A 25,667-nucleotide genomic window follows, 5' to 3' on the forward strand; every position below is an offset into this window, starting at 1 on the left:
GAGAGCAGAAGAATTCATGACCAAACAGGAGATAGAGAACATTACAAAAAGCAAAATGGATAACTTTGATTACATTGAATTGAAAACTTTTTGCACAAAGCCAACGCAACTAAGATTAGAAGGAAGGTAGAAAATTGGGAAAGAATTTTTACAACCAGTCTCTCTGATAAGGGCCTCATTTCTAAAATGTATAGAGAATTAAGACAGATTTATAAGAATACAAGCCATTCCCCAACTGATGAATGGTCAAAGGATATGAACAGACAGTTCTCAGATAAAGAAATGAAAGCCATCTATAGTCATATGAAAAAATGCTCTAAATCATTATTGATTAGAGAAATGCAAACCAAAACAACTCTGAGGTACCACATCACACCTATCAGATTGGCCAACATGACAAAACAGGAAAATGATAAATGTTGGAGAAGATGTGGGAAAATTGGAACACTAATGCATTGTTGGTGGAGTTGTGAAATGATCCAACCAATTTGGAGAACAATTTGGAACTATGCCCAAAGGGCTATAAAAATGGGCATAGCCTTTGACCCAGCAATAGCACTTCTAGGGCTGTATCCCAAAGAAATTATACAAATGGGAAAAGGACCCACATGTACAAAAATATTCATAGCAGCTCTTTTTGTGGTGGCAAAGAATTGGAAATTGAGAGGATGCCCATCAATTGGAGAATGGCTGAGCAAGTTGTGGTATATGAATGTAATGGAATACTACCTGTGCTGTAAGAAATGATGAACAGGCTGACTTCAGAAAAACCTGGAAAGACTTGTATGGTCTGATGCTGAGTGAGCAGATCCAAGAGAACATTGTACACAATAATAGCCAAGTTGTGTGGTGACTAGTATTGATAAACTTAACCCTTCTCCGCAATACAAGGATCCAACACATCTCCAGAGGCCTCGTGATGGAAAATGCTATCCACATCCAAAGGAAGAACTATGGAAGTTCAATCGCTATCTTTTTTTTCCTCTTCTGTTGAGTTTTGTTTCCTCTTTCTGATAGTTCCTCCTATTGGTTTTAATTTTTACTTACAACTTCACTAATGTGAAAATATGTTTAATAGGAATGTATATGTATAGCCTATATCAGATTGTGTGCCATCTTGGGGAGGGTGGTGGGGAGGAAGAGGGAGAAAAATTTTAAACTCAAAAGCATATGGAAGTGATTGTTGATAAATCAAAATAAATTAATAAAATAAATTTTAAAAATCAAATCAAATCAAATCTCACCTTCCACAAGAAGCATTCCCTAACCCAGGAGTGAGGAACTCGAGGCATCGAGGCCACGTGTGGCTGAATCCAACCCTCATAGAATCTGTGAAAGTGGCAGGTTACCCAGCCCTGCCCAAACCCCTCTTAATTCCTGTGCTTTCTTTCTGCTAATCATCTCCTATGTATCCTGCATATAGTCTGCTTTGTATATATTTGTTTACCTGTTGTCTAATCCTGCCCCCATTAGATTGTAAGGCTTCCTAAGGGCAGAGACTCTTTTTGCTTGCCTCTTTTTGTTTCCCCAGTGCTTAGTGCTTAGCACGTAGTAGGCACTTAACAAATGTTTGTTGATTAGGCATCCTAAGCTATTTCCACTACATTCTGACTCAAAAATACAAGATCAAGATGGATTTTTACTGGGAATAAGAAACTGAAGGATTGGGGATTGGGGAAAGGGGTGTTGTCATTTTCCTAAGAAAGAAGGCTTCATCACCTCCTTTACTTGTTGGGATTTTTGCCTTTGATTCTAGAGGCTGAGAGCTTTGTTCTCATCCTTTTGGCTATGCATAGGGCAGGACTTAGCGGTAGATGTGATGAGAATGGGATCTGGACCCCAGAAAGGAAAAACCCTGGACTTTCCCACGTGGCTAAATCTCTGGCGTTCACCTGAGGCTATAATCCTATCAACTGGCCTTTCATTATAACCTAAACCCAATCTACCTCCAGATGGCTCCCCAGCCATTTCCCACTCTTAATCCTATCTAGCCTCCATTCTCCCTTGGCTGCGTGCTCCAGGTCCCAGGCATTCTGTTCACTTCAGTTTACTGGCTACTCTCATCCAGATCTTCCTTACACCCCACCTCCAGTCACTCCAAACTACTTGGCCACTCCTAGATCCCTCCCATAGTCTTTCTGTATATAAGGTCCATCTTATCTCCATTAATGTGCTCAGATTCTTATAATCTAGCCAATGCTCAGATTCTTAAGATCTGGCTGTCTTGCATTAGTGATATAAATGCTTAGATTCCTTAAGAGTCTGCCCAATACGGTGGATCTTTAATAAACCTCATCTCTGGCTGAAAGAAGACTTGGGTTGACTTCATTTGGGCAATGCCCACATGTCATAGTTTTGGGGTCCCAGCAGCCTAAACCTCTAGACCTCAATAGATGGAAGTTGCAGAAAGAGTTCAGCTGTATGAAAGGCAGTGACCAGTAAGAGCCTGCAATGCACCCCTCCCTCCTCCTTTTTTTTGGGAGGTGAAACAAATCGAGTAGCACAGAAGAAGCAGGTATGAACAAGGGAAGAAAAAGGAACAAACATTTATTAAGCACTTACTAAGTGCCAGCCATTGTGCACTTTACGAAAATAATCTCATAGGTTGGGTTAGCTGTTGGGACATTATCTGTGCCCTGAAACCCACCCATATGCCAAACTTTGCTATTACAGTATTTTCAACATCAGGCAGCTAGATGGGAAAGTGGGCAGAGTAGCAGTCCCAGAGTCAAGAAGACTCATCTTCCTGAATTCAAATCTGGCTATAGATACTTACTAGTTGTGTGACCCTAGGCAAGTCACTAAACCTTGTTTGCCTCAGTTTCCTTATCTATAAAATGAACTGGAGAAGGAAATAGCAAACTATTCTTGTATCTTTGCCAAGAAAACTCCAAATGAGGTCACAAAGAATTGGACATGAATGACAACAATAATTCCTTCTAATTTTCTTGTTTTCTTCTCCCATGAGATTGTGAGATCCTTGAAAGGAGAAATTTTTTTTCTTTCTTTGTATCCTCAGCTCTGTAGCACAGTGCCTGGCACAAAGTAGGTGCCTATTAAATGTTTGTTGACTAAAAGAATGAATAAGTGAATGAATGAAGAATGTCTCTCCTCTCCAAAGCACTAATACCAACTGGAACAACTTAGATCAATTTCATACAAAGTGCCCCAGGCTTGGCTAGAAATCCAAGTTACAAAACTGTTACAACAGAAAATACTTTTAAAAAAAGATCCATGTTCTTTCTGGATCCCAGCACAGTGCCTCTGCATACTGTGTGCTGTTATTTATTTGTTCCTTGAATTGCCAAGTAATAAACATGTATTTGAGACAGCATCATGTAGCATAAAAAGTAATGGACTTGGGAGGTTGGTGAACCTGGGTTGAATCCCAGCTCTACCATTAGTTTTGTGTTCTTGAACAAATTACCATACCTTTCTCCACCTTAGTTCCTTCATCTATAAAATGAAGGGATCTTTAACATCTCTGCTGGCTCTAACATACTGATTGTAGAGATTCTACTTAACTTAAGTTTACCTGATAATTAAGATGGCTATGGATAGAACCATACTGAACCAGAAAGGACTAAAGACCCATGTTTGGTTGTCCAAGTGGACTGGATACAGTGGGTCAGAGATGAAAGTAAAAGAGCTGGTCAGCAGTCCCACAAAAGGCCTTTACCTTTGGGGGAAAGCAGTTCATGATAGACATAATGAATTGCTGTTTTACATTTTTAAGTACTTGTTAATGCATATTTATGAGCCTTTTGTGTTTTAAATATTTCTATGGTAGAAGAAATAAAGCCGTCACATACCTTATCTACTTTGGACATTGAGTATATTTTTTTAGAATATTTTATTCTAAATTCTATTCTAAATATTATTTATATTCTATTCTAATAATATATTTATATTTTAAAATATTATTTAGTATATTTTTAGAAAGGATCTTGTTAATCCCTTTTGGGGTTACTCTAGACAGAAGTTATCTCCAAGCTTTGTTTTATGTACTTTTCTCTGTATGCCTCAGAGAAGGTATTTTGTGAAAAGCCTGTTCCCCTCTCTTTGGGGTAAGACATCCTTAGTAGTGGACCCAAGATGTATAAGTCCAGAGCAGGAGCCTCTTGGTAAGGAATCCCTCTGGGCTGCAAATGAGAAGTGTTGTTCATGTGCCTATATGGCAAGAGTCACCCCGTGGAGATGGCACCAGACAGAGTTCTGCTGATAATTTCCTGGGACTCCAGGGACCTGTGTGACTTATTGCTGAAGAGCTTGGGCTTTGAGATGATGAAGCAATCCTTGTATTGGCCACCGAGCAGAAAGAGCCAGTGACTCAGTGGATCTTGAAAAGGAAATGATCAAATGAACAATTTTGATTAAGTAAAACTAAAAAGTTTTTATACAAATAAACCAATACAATTAAAATTAGAAGAAAAATGGTTAAATGGAGGGGAGGGATATTTTCAACAAATTTCTTGAATAAAGGTCTCATTTTGAAGACATATAAGGAACCAATTCAAATTTCCAAGAACAAGAGCCATTCCCCAATACATAAATGTTCACAACACATAAACAGACAGCTCTCAAGGGAAGAAATCCACACTATCTATAAATATATGAAAAAATGCTCCACATCACTAATATTTAGAGAAATGTAAATTAAAGCAACTTTGAGGTTCCTCCTCAAACCCATCAGAGCAGCATAGATAACAAAAAAGAAAAATGACAGGTATTGGAGAGACTGTGAGAAAACAGGCCCATTAATGCCCTGTTGGTAAAGTTGTGAATTTATCCATCAATTGTGCAAAATAATTAGGATCCATACCCAAAGAGTCATTAAACTGCGTTTTCTTTGACCTAGTAATATCGCTATTAGACCTATGCCCCAAAGAAATCAAAGAAAGAAAAGAACACATACAAAAATTTTTATGACAGGTCTTCTTTTGTAGGTCAAAGAACTGCAGACTAAGGGAGTGCTTGTGAATTTGAAATTATGAAAGGAATAGTTTCAGAGAAACCTGGGATGACTTGTATGAACTCAGAGTGAAAAAACTAGAACTAGAAGAACAATTTACACACTGACAACAGACAAACAACTTGGAAAGCCTCAAAAACTCTGATCAGTGTAATGTCCAACCCCAGTTCTAAAGAACTCATGATAAAGCATGCTACCCACCAGCCAATGGCAAATAAATGGTTGGACGCAAGATTCAGGTTGAGGCATATATTTTTTGGACTTGGCCGGAATGGGAATTTCTTTTCCTTGATTATGCATATTTGCTACATGGGCATTTAGCTAGGCTTTCAAAGCATTAACTCCAAACTATCTCCACCACTTAATGTTTCCTTCCTTGATCATAAATGGACAAATAGCAATCCTGACATGGACATGTGCAGCCTTGGAGACAATCTTCTGAGTTGGAGAGGCCCAGAGATACCGGGCCCCTGGGTCAGAGTCGACTTCAAGCAGGGAGGAATTGCTGTGCCAGAGAAGATGACCTCCAACACACAGAAGAGCTCATCCCCTGATCAAGCTTGCCTGAAAACATGGTTTTTGGTGTTCAGTCATTTTTCAGTTGTGTCCAACTCTTCATGACCCCGTTTGGGGTTTTCTTGGTAAAGATACTGGAGTGGTTTGCCGTTTCCTTCTCCAACTCATTTGATAGATGAGGAAACTGAGGCAGAGTTAAGTGACTTGCCCAGAGTCAAACACCTAATAAGTGTCTGAGGCCAGATTTAAACTCAGAAAGATGAGTCTTCCTGACTTCAGGCCTGGCACTCTATCCACAATACCACCTAGTTGCCCCTAGAAAACATGGACCTAGAGGGAATTGTGTGAACAGTGCAGAGCTGAGGTGAAACAAAATGTCTCTAGAGCATTCAAACTTACAAACTGTGTCAAGTCTTGACACACATTCCTCCAGGGAGAATATGATCCTTATTCTGCTGCTGCTGCTGCTTACTTAAGTTTTTCTGTCAATACGTGCTCTTGCATCTTACACATTCTTTTTGGTACAAATAGCTGTCCTGTCCCTGTTCTACATTGTATGTTGAGTACTGTTCAACTTTTCTATTTGGGGACACCTTAGACATTAGCTAAAACCTGAGTCATTTTACCCCCAGGGCTGTGGGGAGGTGGTGAGAAGAGCCAAAGGGACAGTGAGACAAAAGAGCCCAACCCTTTTATTTGGCAGTCCAGCTCCTTCAGGACTGAACCTGCTCTGTATGTAAGTGAATACACAATTGGTCTAGAAGAAGAGGGCCCAGTACTCCAACCCCCTAGACCCAGCAGAACACTGATGTGTGTTTGGTATATACCTATATATGTCAGCTCCTTAGGGCAGGACTGCTTTGTTTCTGTCTTTGTAGCTTGAGCACCTGACACAGTGTCTGGTATGTGGCAGGTGCTACATAAATGCTTACCAGCTTGATCATTTTAAGTCTGAGCCTCAGCATCTATATACCTCTGCATGTTGGGTTTGGTATTATTATAAAAGATAGCAAGAGAGGGCAGTTAGGTGGTGCAGTGGATAGAGCACCAGCCCTGGAGTCAGGAAGACCTGAGTTCAAATCCGGCCTCAGACACATAACACTTACTAGCTGTGTGACCTGGGCAAGTCACTTAACCCCATTGCTTAGCCAAAAAAAAAAACCCATAAAAAATAGCAAGAAAGAAGGGGGCAGGGAATGTAGACAGAACTGAGGCTATAGGTACCTTGGGACCTCAGGGAGGTCATTGCATTAATGTGCCCCTCCCCCAGGAGCAAAAGCTGTTGACAGATGCAAAGGTGAAGGATGATCGTGGCAGAGGGGCACCACATGGAGGATCGCCCTGGACCTATTGTACTGTGAGTCATGTGGACTCTGCAGGTTCCAAGAGAAGAGAGGATTGCTGGACTCCCCAGCAACAGTGAGCTCTTTCCCCTTGTTCGGAGAGTCAGGGGAAGCCCATGTAGAGCAATACTTACAATTGGACTACTGTATTGGTGTGATGGAGGCCCACTGGAGAGGGAGAGAGGAGGAAGAGTCATCCTGACTCTTCATAAGCTCAGAGGCAAGTTCTTTGTGGTTTTTGTTGGGATGAGATAATGCCTATACTCCAAGGCATATCTGTATCACGTTCTGGGTGCTTACAGGGAGGTTAGAGTCCTTTTACTTTTACGAAGGAGACTGGAAATTCTGATGTACCCAGAGGAAACTGTGGGTAAGTGCACAACTAATTACTCCATCTTGTTAGAAAGTTTTCAGGGTTGGTACCTCGGGCCCTCCCCCTGCCCTATACAAGCCTGGAGCTGCGGTTCTCAGTCTGCTTTTCCTAGGGCTACAACAGTGGAAATAGAAACCTATCCCCAGTTGACATGACACTGAGTGGTTTCCAATTTAGGAATATTATATGGGGCCATTAAACTTTTGTGATTTTTCCTTTTTATTAAAAAAGATCTTTCATTTAGCAGAATGTTTTTTTAAAAAGTGGATGTCCACACATTTTTAAAAATTGTACAGTGTAGTTTATTATAAATCACAGAATCAAGGTTCAAATTTTAAGGTTAACATCCTTGGCTACATTATATACATATATCCCAAGCAGCTATCAGCAATCTAAATCAATAGCCCAGTGATACCAATAATCAGAATTTCTTTGTGATTCAGCATAATGTTTAGCTATTAATGTGCTGTGTTCTATCATTTAACATATTACCAAGTCCTTTAAAATTACACCAGATACATTATATACATAAACAAGATCTATCACATTCACTAGCTAACTAAATAGATGTTACTTCCATTTTCAAAGGCATTATATTTCTGTACCTTAAAATTTTAAAGAATCAGCCTGCAGCAAGAATAGGCTGCAATGCTTATGCTTTGATTCAATAAAATTTTCTGGATTTCCACACATTACAAAACGGTTTAGTACAGAACCCTATCCAACAGAGTACACAGAAAGTTTCATTTAAAGATTTCCTGGGAAGCAAAAACATGATATAGCAATCCCATTCCACCCTCTTGTGGCTATTAGGTTGGAAGTAAACCCTTTTTTTTCAGAGAAGAGAGAGAGAGAGAGAGAGAGAGAGAGAGAGAGAGAGAGAGAGAGAGAGAGAGAGAGAGAGAGAGAAAGAGAGAGAGATCCTATACTTTGGGTGCTGTGGAATGTGGATCCACAGGTAGACTGGAGTCCAAAAGTTCCAAGGCCAAACCATATTCTGACATTAACCAGTGGTGTAACTGTCTGGATCAGTTTACCTCTCTGCATGTTTCCTCCTCAACATAAATGGGGATAGTAACTGCAGAGAGCCACCGAGGAGCTCAAAAACAGTGATGGATGCCAAGAGTTTTAACAGCCTTAAACCCCATGTAAACGTCAGCCCTTATGGTCAGTTTTAGAACAGGCCAACAATAGCTAAACTGATCAATACCTGATGACCTCCTTGCTGTTGAACTGATCCTGAATGTACAAATAAAACCACAGGATAGTTAAGACTAGAAGGGACCTTTGACATCATTGATTAGCCAGAGTTCATATTGCTAGAGGGCAGACCTAGTAGTGCTTAGGACAAGGATCTTCTGTTCTACCCAGTACTCAGCTGTTTCTAGTAGTCATATCTACAACAGTCATGACTTTAGACAGCTAAAAAGGAGATGGCTTGATCTGAGGTCCAGAGCTGGAGACGACCTCAGAAATCATTTAGTCTAGCCTGTCATTTTACAATAAGAATCTGAAACCTAGAGAATTTTAGTGATTTGTTCCTGTTTCTTTCAAATCCAAAGTTGATCCTTTTTCAAGCTGTTTAAATCAGGTCTGCTAATGTTTATGGGTAAGCATCTTATATCCCATCTTATGTGATTTATGCACATTTCACTGAACACCAGGAGTGCTTTTGACTCCTCTGGGGACTGCCCAGGATTAGTGAGGCAGACCTAGCTGTAATGAAACATGTGACACTAAGTCACCTTGCTCATCTTCCACTGCCTGCTAAGGCCCTTGGAGATTTTACAAGCTCAGTGGGAAAAGGCTGGACCAAATTTGGGCAAGAATATTCTTGCCCTACTTTGATGTGAACTGGTCCTCTCCAAGGCGCTTTCTTCAACATGTATCTAAATAAGCACCTGCTCCTTTTTTCCCCTCTTTATTTCTAAGGAGTAAAAGAGTGTGACAGGAAAAAAGAGGGGGAGTTTTGTAGTGGAAAGGGCACTGAATCTGATCAGAATTCCCAGGGTTTGGATCCCGAATTGGGACTCATTGTCCATCCTTAAGCAATAGTTCCTTACTTTGAACCTCACTTCTGTAGAGTGAGGGGCTAGAGTCAGGGGTGTGGAAACTTTGGCCTTCTAAGTCCTTGGGTGCAGCCTTTTGACTGAGTCCAAGTTTTACAGAACAAATCCTTTTATTGAGGGGGTTTGTTCTGTAAAATTTGGGTTCAGTCAAAGGGCCTCACTTGAGAACCTAGAGGGCCACGTCTAGTCAGTAGATGAACTCTGAAGTTCCTTCCAATTTTTAATCTCATGACCCTATGGCGGAAGGAAAAGCCAATGAGATCTGATGCTTCATAGAGAGGCATAGTGTCAGAAAGGGAAGCAGTCATCCTAGTACTGTCCACACCCAAATGTCATTCAGGCACCACATTTAATAAGGACATTGATGCCTTTTGAGGCAGCAGAATGGTGACTAGAGGGCTGACTTCCAGGTTAGGAAAACCTGGGCTCTAATGAATGCTGGCTGGGTGGTACTGGTCAAGTCACTTAACTTTTCAGTGGCCTAGGCCACTCTAGAACCATAAATTGAAGAGCAGATGATCTCCTTTGGTTGAGGAAGTGTTCCTATCCCACAGTAGACTGTTCCTATGCCAATAAAATTATAGGTCCTCCAATTTAAAAAAAAATTTTTTTCAAAGCTAACAGCTTGCACTTGTCCTGAGGAAAGTTGCTGGAGTGGAGAGTAAATTAGATATTATGCCATAGGAGGAGAATAACAGAAGGAAGGAAGTGGCTGGTTAGGCTGAAGAAGAAAAGACTGTCAGGAGATCAGCTTTCAAATACTTGAAATACTTGAAAGAATCTCACGTAGAACTATTGTAGGTCCTGTTCCATAGAAGTCCAGAAGAAATTTTCCCACCCTTTCAAAAATGTAATGAGTTTCAAAATTAAAATATTAATTTCCCTCTGAAACATATATGCATATAAGTGTAGTATATAGTTATTTACATTTTGTCTTTAGAATGTAAGCACCTTGAGGGACTGTTTTTGTCTTTCCTTATACCTCCAGCTCTAGCACAATGAATGGTGCATAGTAAGCACTTAAAAAGTGCTTCTTGATTGATAGGAAGAAGTTCTACAGGCTTCATGTCCAGAAAAGCTTCCTAACACTGCCCAAACGTCATCTTATGGGGAGATGGTAAATTGTCACTGGATGGCTTCAAGAAAAGGCTGGACCACTTCTTGTGCACGCTGTAGAAGGTCCTTGCTCAAGTACAGGTTGTGGGCTAGAGGAGTAGCTATATAATGCAATGGATAGAATGCTGGACTTGGAATCAGGAAGACCTGAGGACCAACCTTCTTTGGCCACTTACTAGCCGTGTGACCCTAGGCAAGTCACTTTACTTCTGTGTGCCTCAGTTTCCTCATCTGCAAAATGGGAATGAACAATATTATTTCCCCCCCCTTTTCAAGGTAATAGTAAGAAACACATGCAAAGCTTTTTTTTTTTTGTAAATCTTACAGCACTATATGAACGCTTGTTTTTATCATCATTATACCAAGTGACTTCCCCTGGGTGTCACAGACAGTAAGTAGAATTTACTAACAGCTGCTGTGGGGCTTGCAGTCAGGAAGACCAGAGTTCAAATACATTCTGAGACACTATCTGTGTGACCCTGAGCTAGTCACATAATCGCTGTCTGCCTCAGTTTCCCCAACTGTGATATGGGGATTATAATAGCATTTATCTCTCAGGTTTGTTGTGAGGATCAAATAAGATACTTATAAAGTGCCCGGCACATAGCAGGTACTACATAAATGCTAGCTATTAGTAATAGCAGGAGCACAAACAAGTCCTTCTGACTCGTAATTGAGGCTCTCCTAAATAAATAGGTTAACTGTTTTGCAGTTGTAAAACGCTACGTTAGGTGAGTCGTCAATAATTAATATTAGTACTATCTACTTCTGAGGCTGGTTCGCATGCTCCCATCTTTCTTGACCATCCGTCCGTCCTTCCGTCCGTTCACCCATCAGTCCGGCCAAACCCCGAGGTTCTTAGACGCCTTGGGACTCGGGCGGCCTTAGGCGGGTGGAGGGGGGAGGTGTCTAGCCGGGCGCGGTCCCACGTGGCTGGGGGCCTGCGAGCTGGCGGGCTGCTCGGCCCCTCCCCCGTCTGGGCGGGGCGCGGGCGGCGCAGCGGCGCGGCGGGTCCAGCAGGGGGCGCGCGGCAGCCGCCGCCTGCGCCAGGGCTGGAGGCTGGTGGTCGCTCCCTGGCCGGGTGTGCGTGCGGCCGCCGGGCGCCCCCCTCCCGCCCCGCCGCCCCTCCCCGGTCTCGTCTCCGGAGGCGCAGGGCGCAGGCGCGGAGCCAGGCGGTGAGTGCGGGCCACGGCGGGGCCGGGCCGGGGGAGGTCGAGGGCGGACGCGGTGCTGGGGCCGGGGCGGGCCAGGGCCTGCGCGGGCGGCGTCCGGGGCGAGGGCCGGGGCCTGCGCGGGCGAGCGGCATGGCAATGGCGTGGCGTGACGCCCTCCCCGCGGCCGACGGGCGGGTCAGCGCGTGGCCTCCTCCGGCGTGTCCGAGGCGGCCCAAGCCATGCTGAGCCACGCCGCGCGAGCGCTCCCTGCGGGGCCTCGGTAGCCCCATTCGCGGAGCGGGCGCGCAGAACATCCGCGCCCATTATACGGATGGGCAAACCGAGTCATCCGGGTGAGGCCGTGAGTGGCGGAACGCGCCGGTCCTGGGGTCAGAAAGACCTGAATTCAGGTCCAGCCCCAGCCTCTGACTAGCTGTGTGACCCCGGGCCAGCCTCCGAACCGCCCTGTGCCTTGGTTTCCTTGTCTGTAATATGGGGGACACACTAATACTTGCCTCCCTAGCAGTGTGGCCCTGGGTAAGTCAATCACCCGACCTCAGCCTCAGTTTCTTCCTAGGTGGCATGGGCACGATAATAACCCCGGGGGGGGGGGGATGGGAAGGTGACGATGCCCTCACGATCCCTGTAAAGTGCTTTGCAAACCTTAGAGCCCGGAGGGTTAGCAGTTGGCGGTATCGTTAGTAAGGATAATAAAGCGGCTCGCCCCAGGTGGCAAAGATGGCTTGTAGGAGTAGCAGCAGTATTGGAGGCCAGGTCCTCCGACCCCGAGGCCACGATGCTTTCGGGGCTGCCTCCTGTATAGGTAGAGCGCTCGGCAAACCTCACAACCTTATGTGAACGTGCACTGACGTTGTTAGTGTTGTCATCGTCGTCATTATCCGGTCACCATCCTAGGTCCCCTTTCGGTGGGACAATGCATTTATTAAACTGAATCCCGAGGCCTGGCTCTCCTCCGCCTTGTGGCCTCGGGGCTTTAGACGAGTGATTTGTCCAGAAGCCTTCCCTAAGGGATACTTCTTGGGTGGCAGCCTCTGGAACCCAGGGCTGGGGGTGCAAAGAAAGATAAAAGACCAAAAAAAAAAAAAATCCAGTCCCTGCCCTCTAGGAACTCAAGGGTCTGTGGGGAGATGGCTCCGAAATAATTATGTATCCAGAAGATAGATACAGTGTAAATGCAAGGGAATCTTCAAGAGAAAGCACTTGGGAGAGGGACTAGCAAAGGCCTCCGCCATAAGGTGGGTTTGTGAGCTGTGTCTGAGGAACAACAGAGAAGCCAGGAGGCAGAGGTGAGGAAGGGAGAACATTCCCGGCATGAGGAACAGCGAGTGCAGAAGATGTTCTGTGAAGAATGGAAAGTAGGCCAGGGTCTCTGGATCATAGAATGTTTGGAGGGGAGTAAGCCATAGGACGTGGCCAGCTCACTTAGGGTTTTAAATGCCAAACAGAGGAATTGATATTGTATCCTGGAAGTAATAGGGAGCCATCTGAGGTTAACAACTGGATTTTATGGAATGCACCTTAGGAAGATCACTTTGACAGCTGAGTGGAGGATGGATTAGAGTGGGGAGAGAGGAGACCAGGAGACCCATCAGACTCCGTGGAACTTTGGGCAGAGTCCCTTCCCCTCTGCCACTAGCTGTGTGATCCTAGACAAGTCACTTTTCTGTCTGCCTCAGTTTCATCGACTGTAAAATGAGAGTAACAGTAGTAGCACCTACCAGCCAGGGTTGTTGTGGGCATCGAATGAAATGATATTTGGAAAGTGTTTAGCACAGTGCCTGGCACACGGTAGGTGCTTAATAAATGCTTATTTCCTTCCCTTCTTTGAAAAAATTGGCAAAAAGAGAGGTTAGCAGAGAACCTGGGAAATGGGCGTTTGGAGCCCTGGAGGCAACCTGCTGATGAGTGTAAGAGTTGAGGAGTTTCTGAATTGGGAGCCTGCTGCTTGTTAGAAAAGGAGCCACATTGTCAATAGGATGCTGCAGCTGAAGGGACTAAGGAGGCCTCTCAAGCAGCATCCTGATATGCTGGGCAGCCTGGCCCTTGTGGACATTGAGACAGTACAGGTCTGAGGTGAAAGTAAATTGTTGTTCAGCAGCATCACAGAGTTGTCTTCCCTTTCCTGTTGGGAAGACTATAAAGTATGTGATGGGCTTAAAAATAAAAGTCGAGCTGGCTCCAGTGATCCATGATAGGTCCTTCCTGCTCTGACTCTGATCACATGTGTGCAGCAGTTTGTAAGTGTCCAAACATGATGTGAACACGAGCCCCTATCATTGCTGCGTTGGGACAGCATTGGTGGTCAGCGGAACGCAGGCAGCATCTTGGGGCCTTGGTGGGCTCTGGCCCTACCACTTCAATAGTTCAAAAACCATAGCACAGTGCTCTGAGCGAGGTGCTCTGACCAGCCCTCAGGGGAGATAATCCTCATCCTTAAGCCACCCTCTGCTTAATAATGTAGAACTTTGACCTAAACATCTCTGGCCCTCAGTTTCCTCATTTGTAGATTTGGGGGTTGGTTGAGATGATCTCTGAAGTCTGGTGACTATAGTAGATGAAGGGTTGTGTGACAGTGGCTAAGTGCCAGGATGCAGTGGCCTATTTCATCTTTATTTGGGAGGATAAAACACAAAACTTCATTTTACAATAATAATAGAGGCAAATTGGGACTTCTGCTTCTAAGCATAAGATGATCAGGAACGGGTTGCTAAACATACATTTCTGTGGTGCTATAAGATTTACAAAAGCTTTCCACTGCCCCAGTGAAGTGAGTACTGCAAGTGTGCTCATTTTCTTGCTGGGGAAACTGAGACCAGAGAAGTGAAATGAGTCCTATTTGTCCAGGGTAACCAAGATAGTGGGTGTCAGAGCCTGTTTTGGGATCCACAGCTCTCTCACCAGGGGAAACAGATAATATGATGGCTATAGCTTGGCATTTTGCCTCAATGCTGGCTTTAAATTCCAGCTTACCACTCTGTGGTCTTGGGCAATTCAGCAGTGGCTCAGTTCAAGCATTTATTAAGCACCTACTGTGTGCAAGGCTTTGAGACCTCATGAAATAGTAGATAAAGAACCAATTTTGGAGTCAGAAAGATGTGGATTCAAGTCCTGCGTCTTACAAAATAGCAACTGTGTCCCAGGGTTCTCCTAGACAATTCACTAAGTGGCAGAGAAGATACTGACGGGCAGTTTTAGAGAGAGTCTTATTATCTAGTGTTCCCTACACCAATGAAAGCAGAGGTTTGGTGCCATCCCCGTCCCATGTGTTGGGAGGGAACTGTGCTAAACACTAGGGATAGAAAAACAAGTGGGGCTTGCCCTCTGTGAACATAACATTCCTTTTTGGGGGGTGGGGGTGGCGGGAGGGCTGTGAGGGGAAGATGCAACATTGAAACAAATGCAGTAACTCTTAGGAAAGGGACGACACAAGCAGAACCTTGATGAAAGCTAAGAATTTTAAGAACAGGGGTGAGGAGTGAGAGAAAGCAGCCCAGGGATCAGGACCAGCCTGGCCCAAAGGCATGCAGGCAGGAAAGGCGATACTGAATTTCTCAAATACCACATCAGCCACTTTGGCAGTAGTAGAGAGAGACTGAAGTGATGAGTGATTTAAGAAAAGTCTCCAAAGGTAAATTGAAGCCTCATTTTCTGGGTCTTTAATGTAAATGATGAAGTTTGTATTTTATCTCGAGGCCCTGGGGATTCTTGAGTAGGGTAGCGGGTTGGCCAAGCCTGGGCTTTAATAGTGTTCCTGAAAATAAAATAATCAAAAAGTAACCCTGCAGCCGCGTAGAGGGCGAACTGGAGAAGGAGAGACTAGAAGCAGGAGACTCGTAGAAAGGCTGCGGGCAGAAAAGGGCCTGAGCTCGGGTCATGGCCATGTGAGAGGAGACAGAGCAATGTGAGTGATACTGTGGAGGTAGAATTGATGAGACTTGGCATCTCATGGGATGGGGGGTGGAAGGAGCTGGAAGAGTGGAGGCTGTGAACCTGGGCGTTGTAAGGGTGTTAATGCCCTCAACAGAAACAGGGAAATTTGGAGGAGAGCTAAGTTTATTGAGGAAGTTAATGGATTCTGTCTGAAGGTTTTCACTTGGAGAAACTTATGGGATGTTGGGGGGGTAAATGCCCAGCATGCAGTCAGTGATGCCAGTTTGGGGGTTAAGAAACCAGAAAGGGCAAACTACTTACCTTTTCTGAGCCTCAGATCCTCATTCGTAAAACGCACTGTGGCCTAGGTGATCTCTAAGATTTAGGACCTTGATTGGTTGGGGCTTCTACCCTGCTGCTTTCTGTTTGCATTGGCTTCTGGTTGCTCCATTGATCGGTCCTCTAATGCAGAGGGACGGTCTGGGAAGGAAACTTGCCTCTGACCTAATCCTTGGTGATTGTATCACCTCTTGATCCATTCCCTTCTCCCTCCTCCTTGTCCCACTCTGTATGGGATCCATGTCCCAGTGTACTTATGTACTGCCCACATTGCCTGTTCTGACAGGCTGTCACTGCCTCAGCTGTGTGAACGAGAAATGCCTGTCAGGATGAAAATGGCCCCTCCGGTCTCTGCCACCTGAGAGCCTTCTTTTCTGAGGTGAACGGGAGCAGACGTACTCCCCACTAACTGTGCTGGAGCAGGGCATTTCCTAGGGTGGAAGGCTGACCTTTGGTGGTGGATGCTCCTTACCACGGTGCTGCAAGGAGGGTTAATATGCATGAACATTAACTGTGTTGTTGGAAACATCTCGTAACTGACTGATGAGAATGAATCAATGACTGGAAAAGTTATATTAAGCACTTATATTGCATGTACAAATAAGGGGGGGGGGAAGAGCCTTCAGTGAACTCACCTTCCAGTAGAGCAGGCCTGCACAACCTGCAGCCCACAGGCCGTTAGTGGCCTGTGAGCGTACCAAGGGATTTCGGGCGCCTGTGAAAAATGTAGAGGAAAACATCTACATTTTTCTCAGGCCACCCAAAATCCTTTGGTGGGTTGCAGGTTGTGCAGGCCTGCAAGAGAGGGAAATAACCTGTCCAGGAGGATTCAGAAGGTAAAACTTAGTGGTCTCCTTGGCAAAGAATCATCTCTTTATTGAGAGTTTGGTCACCTGCCCTGAGGTACTCCTGGCACCTAACACTGGGTTTCACTCTGTTTTTAATAACCTTGAGGACAGAAGAGTAAGTATACAAATTTTTAAAAAATACGTATTTCTGTAATACTTTAAGGTTTCTTTACAGTACCTTATGGGGCAAGTAGTACAAATGTCATTATCCACATTTTAAAGAGGAAGTTCTGGTGCTTACAGGTTGGGACTTGCCCAGGATTATGTAATATCAGAGCTGAGATTTGATCCCAGCTTCCCTGAATCCAAATCTTCTCTGTCACTTTGTCATTTTGCCAGCCTAAGTGGAGCTGGAAAGGACTTACCCCTCCTTTGAGGTTAAGGAAATTGTGTCCCACAGAGGTTATGATTTGCCTGAGGTTACATTGATGGTAAATGACTATGCTAGGATTCTGACTTGGGTGGGTATTCTGCCTCCAGATCTAGTTTGAAACACTTATTGCCTTTGTGCTCAACACTGTACTAAGTGATAGGAGAAAAGTGCAGTAACAGTGCTGTACAAACCTGAATGCTATATACAGTTATCCCGCATCAAGACTTACCTTCAAGGTTTTGCTATATTGTGGGTTAGCATAAGAAGTTAAATGGGAATTTTGGAGTTTTGTGGAAATTGCAGATGACATGTGAAGGCCAGCGGACAACATGGAAAAAATTTAGAAACTCAGAAATGCATAAAATATTTGTATCGTGTTGCACAATATAAGCATATTTTATCTTTTAATACCATAACTGTTCAGACTTCTTCCTTGGTATGGAGGGAGGGCCAAAACATTTTACGCAGATTTTCCAGGTGGGTGGGAAGAAGGGAAGGGGGAATGTATAAACTCCCTTGATGTTGAAAGGATAACTGTAAATGCTATTATTGTTGTTATATCAAGACAAAACAAAAGTCTGACCACCAGAAGCTTACATTCATTCAATTGAAGAAGCCAACATTTATGCACATATGAGATGTAGACAAAGAAAAGTAAGGTAATTTGAAGGCAGGAGTAAAGGACTAGCAGCTTGAGCCATCGGGAAGAGCCTCCTGCAAAGGAGAGAAAAAGGAGAGAAACTAGGGATTGTAGGGGTTAGGCAGGAGTGCATTCCAGGCATGGAGAGAGGCCTATGCAAAGGCTTGGAGATGGGACCAGTGTCATGAGTGCAACAAGAAGATGGTTGATTTGGTTGAGCCAAAGACTATTCAAAGGTGGATCACAGGTAATGAGGCTGGAAAGGTTAAAGCCAAGCTGCAAAAAGCTTAAAATGCTAAACAGTCTGTGTTTGATCCTAGGCACAATAGGGAATCACTGGAGCTTATTAAGCTGGGGGGTGACATGAGTAGAGCTTCGTGGTAGGAGTATATCACTTTTTTAGGCAATTGGGGTTAAGTGACTTGCCCAGGGTCACACAGCTAATAAGTGTCAAGTGTTTGGTCTGAGGCCAGATTTGAACTCAGGTCCTCCTGACTTCAAGGCTGGTGCTCTATCCACTGTGCCACCTAGGTGCCCCAGGAGTATGTCATTTTGGCAGTTTCATGTAGTAGGTACCTACAATGTGCCCAACTCTGTGCCTAGGTCTGAGATATTTTTTTTAAAAAGCCAGTTGTATTTTTGTATCAAGTGCTCACAATTTAGTTGGAGAAAACAAAATAAAGTCTCCAAGTAGTTTGACAACAGTAGCAGAGGGGCTTGCACATAGTACGTACTTAGTAAATGTTTATGGAATTTAACTAAAGTCTATGTGGCTGTCTTAGAATTAAGAAGTTAAGATGAGTCAGAGATCACAGAAGGTAGGTAAGTAAGGTCAGGAAAGCCCTAACCTGGATGACAAGATTGAACTGAATTAAAGGGGTAGCTAGGTGGCCCAGTGGATAGAGTGCTAGGCCTGGAGTCAGGAAGACCTGAGTTCAAATCTAGCCTCAGACACTTACTAGCAGTGTGCTCCTGGGCAAGTCACTTAACCCTGTTTGCTTCACTTTCCTCATCTGTCAAATGAGCTGGAGAAGGGAAATGGCAAAACTACTCCAGTGTCTCTTTCAAGAAAACCCCAAATGGGGTCACAGAGTCAGACACGACTGAAAACAACTAAACAACAACAACAGAGAAGAAGTGGGGTCCTGGATCAGGGCTGAACTACAAGTTTCTGGTCACCAGAAATGGCCACACTACTAACCACTGTGATAAGAGTCTGTGTCGGTTTCTTTTTCACTCTCCCTTCCCCTTCCCCTTGTCTCTCTCCTTTTCTTCTTCTCTCCCTACCTCTCTTCTTCATCAGTTTTACCTCCAGCATCTCTTAAATCCATCTCCTTTTCTCATCTGCACAGCTACCACTGTAGTTCTGATGGTCATCACTGTTCACCAGGACTTCCAAAGGAGTCTGTGAATTCATCATTCCCCCACTTCCCTTCTGTCCATCTCAAATCTGTCACACGTGATCTTCCTGAAATGCACGTCCAACCACGTTGCTCCCCTAACAATCATCAGTGGCTGTCTATTGCCATCTCTAGCCTGACTCTATTGCCTTTCCAGACTAATTATTTCTTCTTGCCACACTGGCCCATTTGTTTATTCCCTAAACTCAGTGTTCCCTCCCCTGCTCTACCTTTGCATGGGCTCTCCTGAATACTTGGAGTGTAATCTCTCCTCACATCTGCCTCTTAGAATGCATTCATTAAAATCCTTAGCTTCCTTTATGGTTCTAGGGTTCAATTCAGATGTCACTTACCTAGGGAAATCTTCCTTTGATTGCCTTCCTCAAATCACATAGTATTTTTAGTCTTCCTCACTCAGTGCAATGTAAACTCCTTGAGGTCAGAGACTGTTTTCATTTTTGTTTTCATCTAAATACCCCAATTCCTCACATATAGTAGGGGTTTAAGAAATGTTTTTTGAGTTGGAGTAAATAAAGGAGTATTATTATGCATTTTGTATCTCAGCCCTGAATGGAAAGCCTCTCTTAAAAAGCCATTGCTTATCTCTTTCACTCAGTTGAATGAACATTTATTAATTACCTGCTTATGAGCACCTAAAGAAGGGCTGCTGGGTGAAGCTAGGTGCTGGGGATACAAAGGCGGTGTGAAAAATTGTTGCTACCCTCAAAGTCATCGTATGTGGAAATGCACAGCTGAAGTTGTAAAGTAATGTGATTGCCCTCTTTAAACCACCGAAGAAAATACCCGCCGTCTTTGTGCCATGACCTGTGGCACAGCAGGGATAAAACATGGATTTAGTCCCGTCCAAAATGAGAAGCCTTGTTTCCTGCTCCAAGAGGCTGTTAGTGATGATCCATTTCCCCCAAATTTAAGATTATTTCCTACAGGTGGTCAAATTCTAGCTGCTTCAGAAGTCACCCCAGTGATGGTTAGATAAACAACTGGTGGTGGAGTGAGCCATGATTTCAGAATGGTTGTGGAACTCCTGTGTTGTGTTTCTTCTTCTGACACTCCTTACGTATGTATGGCCTAATAAGAGATATACCTTCACAGGGTCTCAAGAGGTTGAGCGAAGAGGGTGAGGGGGACAAGATGTAATTATAGTTCTGGGTGAGGAGTCAATTGGAAAGCAACAAGAAAAGTTGTATTAGAGCATACAGATGTCTGATTTTGATCACAGGACAGGACCTTGGTGGTCATTTAGTCTAACAGTCCCTCATTCTACAGATGAAGAACGTAAGGCCCAGAGAGGTCAAGTGACTGGCCTAGGGTTACACCACCAGTAAAGGTCTGAGGCATGATGTAAACCCAGGTCTTGTGACTCATAGTCCAGTGCTCTATCTACCACCCACCATGCTGTTAATAAGTCTAGAGCACCTCTACTAAATCCTCAAATAAAATTATACTTGTTTGACTTTCCTTCTGATCAATTCGGTATTTGAGGCTACTTGGTTTGGGATTCTGATAGTATTCTCATATCTTGGAAACTTCTCTGTGTTTTTGCTATAGATTAATATATTCTGGTAGTCTTTAGTGGTTTCCTGACCTCTTTGTTGTGTTTTATTTACAGGTATTTTCCCTACTTGTGAAAGTATTATAACATAGCATTCCTTTGTTGTTCTTCCAGATTCCATTAAGAATTACACCAAGTAAGTTAGTTGGAGAGGAATTCTTCCTCATTTTTACAGCAGTTTTGGTAAATGTAATGTTTTCATATTGATAGTCCCAGCATTGAATGTTTCTACATGGACTTCCTAGATCACCAGTAGAATGCTGAATATGACTTCATAGTTGAGCAAAGGAATTTCCTCTGGAACAACTTTGTATTCCCTCTAGTTCTGGGAACCAGGAATCATTGCAGATTGGCTCTAGTCATTTTGAGGGAAATGTTAGATGAGTTTGGAGTCTGCAGTAAAAATTCCAGATTGTAGGAACTATATCTGTGGAGTTCTTTGTGTAATAACTAATGCAGCATCATAGGCTTAGGTTGGTTTTTTTAATGGATTTGTGATTTTTATTGAGTTTGAGAGTTTATAACGAATTAAAAGCACTCTTTATTTATAACAGATAAACAGCTTAATATAATAATTTGTAGTTGTCAGAAGTAGTTTTAACATATTTTATATGTATATATATAGAGAGAGAGAGACTGAGAGAGTATTTGCCACCCAAAGTAAGAAATAAAACTGCAACCAATATCCTAATTCAATACTTGGAAAATAAATACAAAATATAAGTAGAAACAATTTTATTTGCTTCTTTTATGAAGTAGGTTATCAGTTGGCCCACAGTTTCTAAGTCTCATTTCCTTTTTTAAAAATTGCATGGTGGCACAGAATTTTTGTTTGAACATTAGCTGGTTTTCATCAATTCCCTGTTTCAATTAAATTATTTTCATTTACTTTTAGATTGAAAAGATATGAATGAACATCCTAAAAAAAGAAAAAGGAAGACTCTACATCCTTCTCGTTATTCAGGTCAATATGTATTTTAAATTTTATTTATGAATTAATGCAATTTTCCTATGAAATCTTATCCTGGTCTCTGTTGAAATTAGATAAAGGTTGCTAGATAAAAGTTGAAATACAAAGACAATGATTTGTGTTATTTATGTGAATGTTTATAGTATAATTCAAACAATAAGTTGTTCACATATTTCATATATGTGTATATATGTGTGTGTATATATCTATATACATACATATATATGTACACATATATTCTTTTGCAGATCGGTGTTTCTTATTCCCATCTATAGAAGACATTTTGAAAGCCAAATATTTTTATTTCATCCTAGGAGATAATACAGTCCTGTGACAGTTATTTTAATAAGCTAAACTCTTTTGTTGATTGTGTAATTTTGGCTCCAGGGGTTTAATTTGTTCCTGTGCTGCATAAGCAAGGAGTGACATAAAGACCGGGATGATTTGGTCTCTTTGGTATGTGGACAGTAGCATACCTCACTCTTTTCTTCACATGTTGCTGTGTGTGATAGGCCCAGGCCTATTAATTGAATCTGAATAACCCCAGCGCTCTTTATCACTGGAGCAGTACCTCTCTTCTGTTGTTTCCACATCACCTAAGCACTCAGGGCAGAATTCAGAGGCCTCAGAGAGCCTTCCGTGCCCTGAGCTGATCCTCAGGGTGATCTCTACCCGTGTGAGCTGAAGACTTAAGGAAGCTCTTAGGGGCCTCACATCTTCTTTGTAGTGAATTCAGCTCACCATGTAGTAGCTAAGCCTTCTGTGGTACATTTATTTTACAGGCTGTAGATCCAAGTAAAAGGTAAATGTATTTTAATGGTATTTTACTCTTATTTTTTTTCCAATCCCCTATGTGAACCTGGATTAGAAATACTAGAGTTGATGAGCTGAACAAATATCTATGGAAAATAGTAATGTTTTTTGAAGTTTACAGATTACTTGGCATGGATGTAACATGGCTACATCATTTTTGTTTGTATTCAGATTCTACTGGAATAACCAAAATTGCAGATGGGTTCAATGGAATTTTCTCTGATCATTGTTACAGCGTCTGTTCTATGAGACAGCCAGATTTAAAATATTTTGAGAACAAAGGTAAACATTTGAAGTGTATTTTAACTGAGATATATTTAAAGCCCATGTAAATGTTTCCCTTTCTCACTTGACTTGAAAATGTGAATGAGAGTATTGGTTGAAATAATTCAAATGAATTAAAATGTGAAAAATTGATCTTAAATATGTACATTAAAATCTCACCTGACCCCTTGACCAGTTGCCCACTGACTGTGAATTACTCCTCCTTAGTTCCACTTGTTCTCATCCCCCACCTCTCAGCTTCTTGCTTCATTTTGTGAGACTGAAGGAGCAATGAGAGTGTCATTCAGCCTTCTCAGAGCATGGCCTCAGTGGTCTTGGGTTGTTCCTTTTGATTTCTGCTTCCCAAGTCTGATTATTCACTGTTGAAACTTCAGTGGAAAAGAGCAACACTTCTGAGCTATGGCCTGTCATTTCTATCTGGAGACTTTTAGATGAGGATGGAACATGAGAGATCTAGTCCATCCCACACTCATTTTACAGATGAGGAAACTGTCACTGAGATTGAGGGATTTAGCTCTGGTCACTTTAAAAAGGTATGGGCAGCTAGGTGGTGCAGTGGATAGAGTGCTGGGCCTGGAGTCAGGAAGACTCATCTTCTTGAGTTCAAAACTGGCCTCAGACACTAACACTAGGCAAGTCACTTAACCCTCTTTCCCTCAGTTTCCTCATCTGTAAAAGGAGCTAGAGAAGGAGATGGTGAGCCACTCCAGTGTCTTTGCCAAGAAAACTCCAAATGAGGTCATGAAGAATCAGACACGATTGAAATGACTGAAGAACAACAACATAAAAAGGTAGCTCCACAGCAGGGACTAGAACCCAGATTTATTCAGTTCCCCGACCCACTGTCTTTCCAGTACACTGTGCCCCAGTCTGCACCTCTGATTTCATTAGTAAGAACACAGTGAGGAAATTCACTCCTCTTATACAAGTCTCCACTTGGGAGCCCCAAGCAGTTCAGTGACTTCCTCAAGGCCACCCAGCTGGAGAGTGTTGAGGCAGGCCTTCCTCACCAGGCCTGCTTCACATTCATTATGTACTGCTGCCCTAATTTGGATGGCTTTAACCTATTCCAGCCTCAAAATTTAGGGGCTGGAGAGTAAAGACGTACCCCAAGCTCAGGATTGAATAGAGCATTGCTGTGTACTATGGGAAACAATGCAGTTCAACACCTTTTATGTGGAAGGAGGGAGGGAGGAACAAAGGGGGAGAGAGAGAGAATATGAATCTTTTTTCATGTATATTGATGAATCCTCACAATGTATCTACCTTAATGCTTTAAATCCTTTGTAAGAAAATTAATCCTTGAACATTGTTCGGATGTAAATTACAGCTACTTCTCCCATTTCCTTTTTCCAGATGAAGATTCTGATACAGAGCCATCGAATGACTTGCCTAAATTCACAGAAGGGATTAAAGCAAGGAGCAGAACTCAGAACCACCTGGTTCCCAGTCCTGTGCTCAGGATCCTAGATCATGCCACCTTTTCTGCAGGTTAGAAAAAGGCATTGTTTTTGCATTTTCCAGGTGGCTTGTTGTATTTTTCTCACTATTTTGTCTTCCTCTTTTAGAGAAATCTGCAGATATTGAAATCTGTGAGGAATGTGACTCTCCAGAGTCGGTTCGCCAGCAGCCTCGTGAGGACAGCCCTATCGAAGTGCGCACAGCTGAAGATGTGCCCATTGCTGCCGAGGTGCACGCTGTCTCTGAGGACTACGACGTCGAGACCGAAAACTTGTCCTCAGAGAGCCTTCAGGACCAAGTCGACGAGGAGCCCCCTGCAAAGCTGTGCAAAATTCTGGACAAGAGCCAAGCTTTGAATGTCACTGCTCAGCAGAAGTGGCCTTTACTGAGAGCGAATAGCAGCGGCCTCTACAAGTGTGAGCTGTGTGAATTCAACAGCAAGTACTTCTCTGACTTAAAGCAGCATGTGGTCCTCAAGCACAAACGCACCGATGCCAACGTCTGCAGGGTCTGCAAAGAGTCCTTCTCAACCAACATGCTTCTGCTCGAGCATGCCAAACTGCACGAGGAAGATCCCTACCTGTGTAAATACTGCGATTACCGAAGCGTTCTCCTGGAGAGCCTGAGCCAGCACATCGCCGACGCCCACTTCAGCGACCACCTGTACTGGTGCGAGCAGTGTGACCTGCAGTTCTCTTCCAGCAGCGAGCTCTACCTGCACTTCCAGGAGCACAGCTGTGATGAGCAGTACCTGTGCCAGTTCTGTGAGCATGAGACCAATGACCCTGAGGACCTGCACAGCCACGTGGTCAACGAGCACGCCTGCAGACTGATGGAGCTGAGTGACAAGGAGAGCGGCGCTGGCGAGCACGGCCACTACAGCCTGCTGGGCAGGATCACCTTCGACAAGTGCAAGAACTTCTTCGTCTGTCAGGTGTGTGGCTTTCGAAGTCGACTGCATACCAATGTTAACAGGCACGTGGCCATTGAGCACACAAAAATTTTCCCCCATGTTTGTGATGACTGTGGGAAGGGGTTCTCAAGCATGTTAGAATACTGCAAACATCTAAATTCACATTTGTCTGAGGGGATTTATTTATGTCAATACTGTGAATATTCAACGGGACAGATTGAAGATCTTAAAACTCATCTGGATTTTAGGCATGCAGCTGACTTGCCTCATAAATGTAATGACTGCTTAATGAGGTTTGGGAATGAGAGGGAACTTTTAAGTCACCTTACAATCCATGAGACAGCTTGATTGTTTTTTATCTTAATTTGCAGAGTCTTGGTGTAAAGTAATAAATTCATCTTTTATTAGAGAGTCTACAGTTGATGGTTTTTAATAATGATACCGATGAGGGTTATAGGCAGCCTTATTTATTTATTTATTTATTCGTGTTGGCATTGAGGGTTTTTTCTGGCTTTAGTGTGTAGACTTTTCAGCCTGTGAGGGCATCTTAAATGTGCTGCTGTTGGTTTTGTCCTCTGAGATTCTGGGTTGCCTGCCAATGCCCTGTGCTCTTAGGTA

At 43.3% G+C, this 25,667-nt stretch overlaps 1 protein-coding gene across 3 annotated transcripts; it reads left to right on the forward strand.

Moving 5' to 3' along the window:
- Positions 1 to 11,429: 11,429 nt before the first annotated feature.
- ZNF639 (zinc finger protein 639) lies at positions 11,430 to 25,456 on the forward strand. Of its 3 annotated transcripts, none has more exons than XM_020980704.2 (6): positions 11,430 to 11,564; positions 20,665 to 20,743; positions 21,503 to 21,571; positions 22,562 to 22,672; positions 24,032 to 24,166; positions 24,244 to 25,456. In XM_020980704.2, the coding sequence occupies exons 3-6, from the start codon at positions 21,514 to 21,516 to the stop codon at positions 25,395 to 25,397; spliced, it is 1,458 nt and encodes a 485-aa protein (XP_020836363.1). In that variant the 5' UTR covers positions 11,430 to 11,564; positions 20,665 to 20,743; positions 21,503 to 21,513; the 3' UTR covers positions 25,398 to 25,456. The 3 variants fall into 3 exon arrangements, with proteins under 3 accessions (XP_020836363.1, XP_020836376.1, XP_020836364.1); XM_020980705.2 differs by lacking the exon at positions 11,430 to 11,564 and adding an exon at positions 11,715 to 12,080; XM_020980717.2 differs by lacking the exon at positions 20,665 to 20,743.
- The last annotated feature ends 211 nt before the right edge of the window (positions 25,457 to 25,667 follow it).

Source organism: Phascolarctos cinereus, unplaced genomic scaffold (genome assembly GCF_003287225.1).
Source record: "Phascolarctos cinereus isolate Bilbo 61053 unplaced genomic scaffold, phaCin_HiC Scaffold_7;HRSCAF=346, whole genome shotgun sequence".
Lineage (NCBI taxonomy): Eukaryota > Metazoa > Chordata > Mammalia > Diprotodontia > Phascolarctidae > Phascolarctos > Phascolarctos cinereus.

Excerpts from the sequence above, each read along its gene's own strand:
- ZNF639 (XM_020980704.2), top strand. The coding sequence starts at position 21,514 with ATGAATGAACATCCTAAAAAAAGAAAAAGGAAGACTCTACATCCTTCT. Across the intron at positions 21,572-22,561 it reads ACATCCTTCTCGTTATTCAG|ATTCTACTGGAATAACCAAA; the intron begins GTCAATATGTAT and ends GTTTGTATTCAG. Across the intron at positions 22,673-24,031 it reads AAAATATTTTGAGAACAAAG|ATGAAGATTCTGATACAGAG; the intron begins GTAAACATTTGA and ends TCCTTTTTCCAG.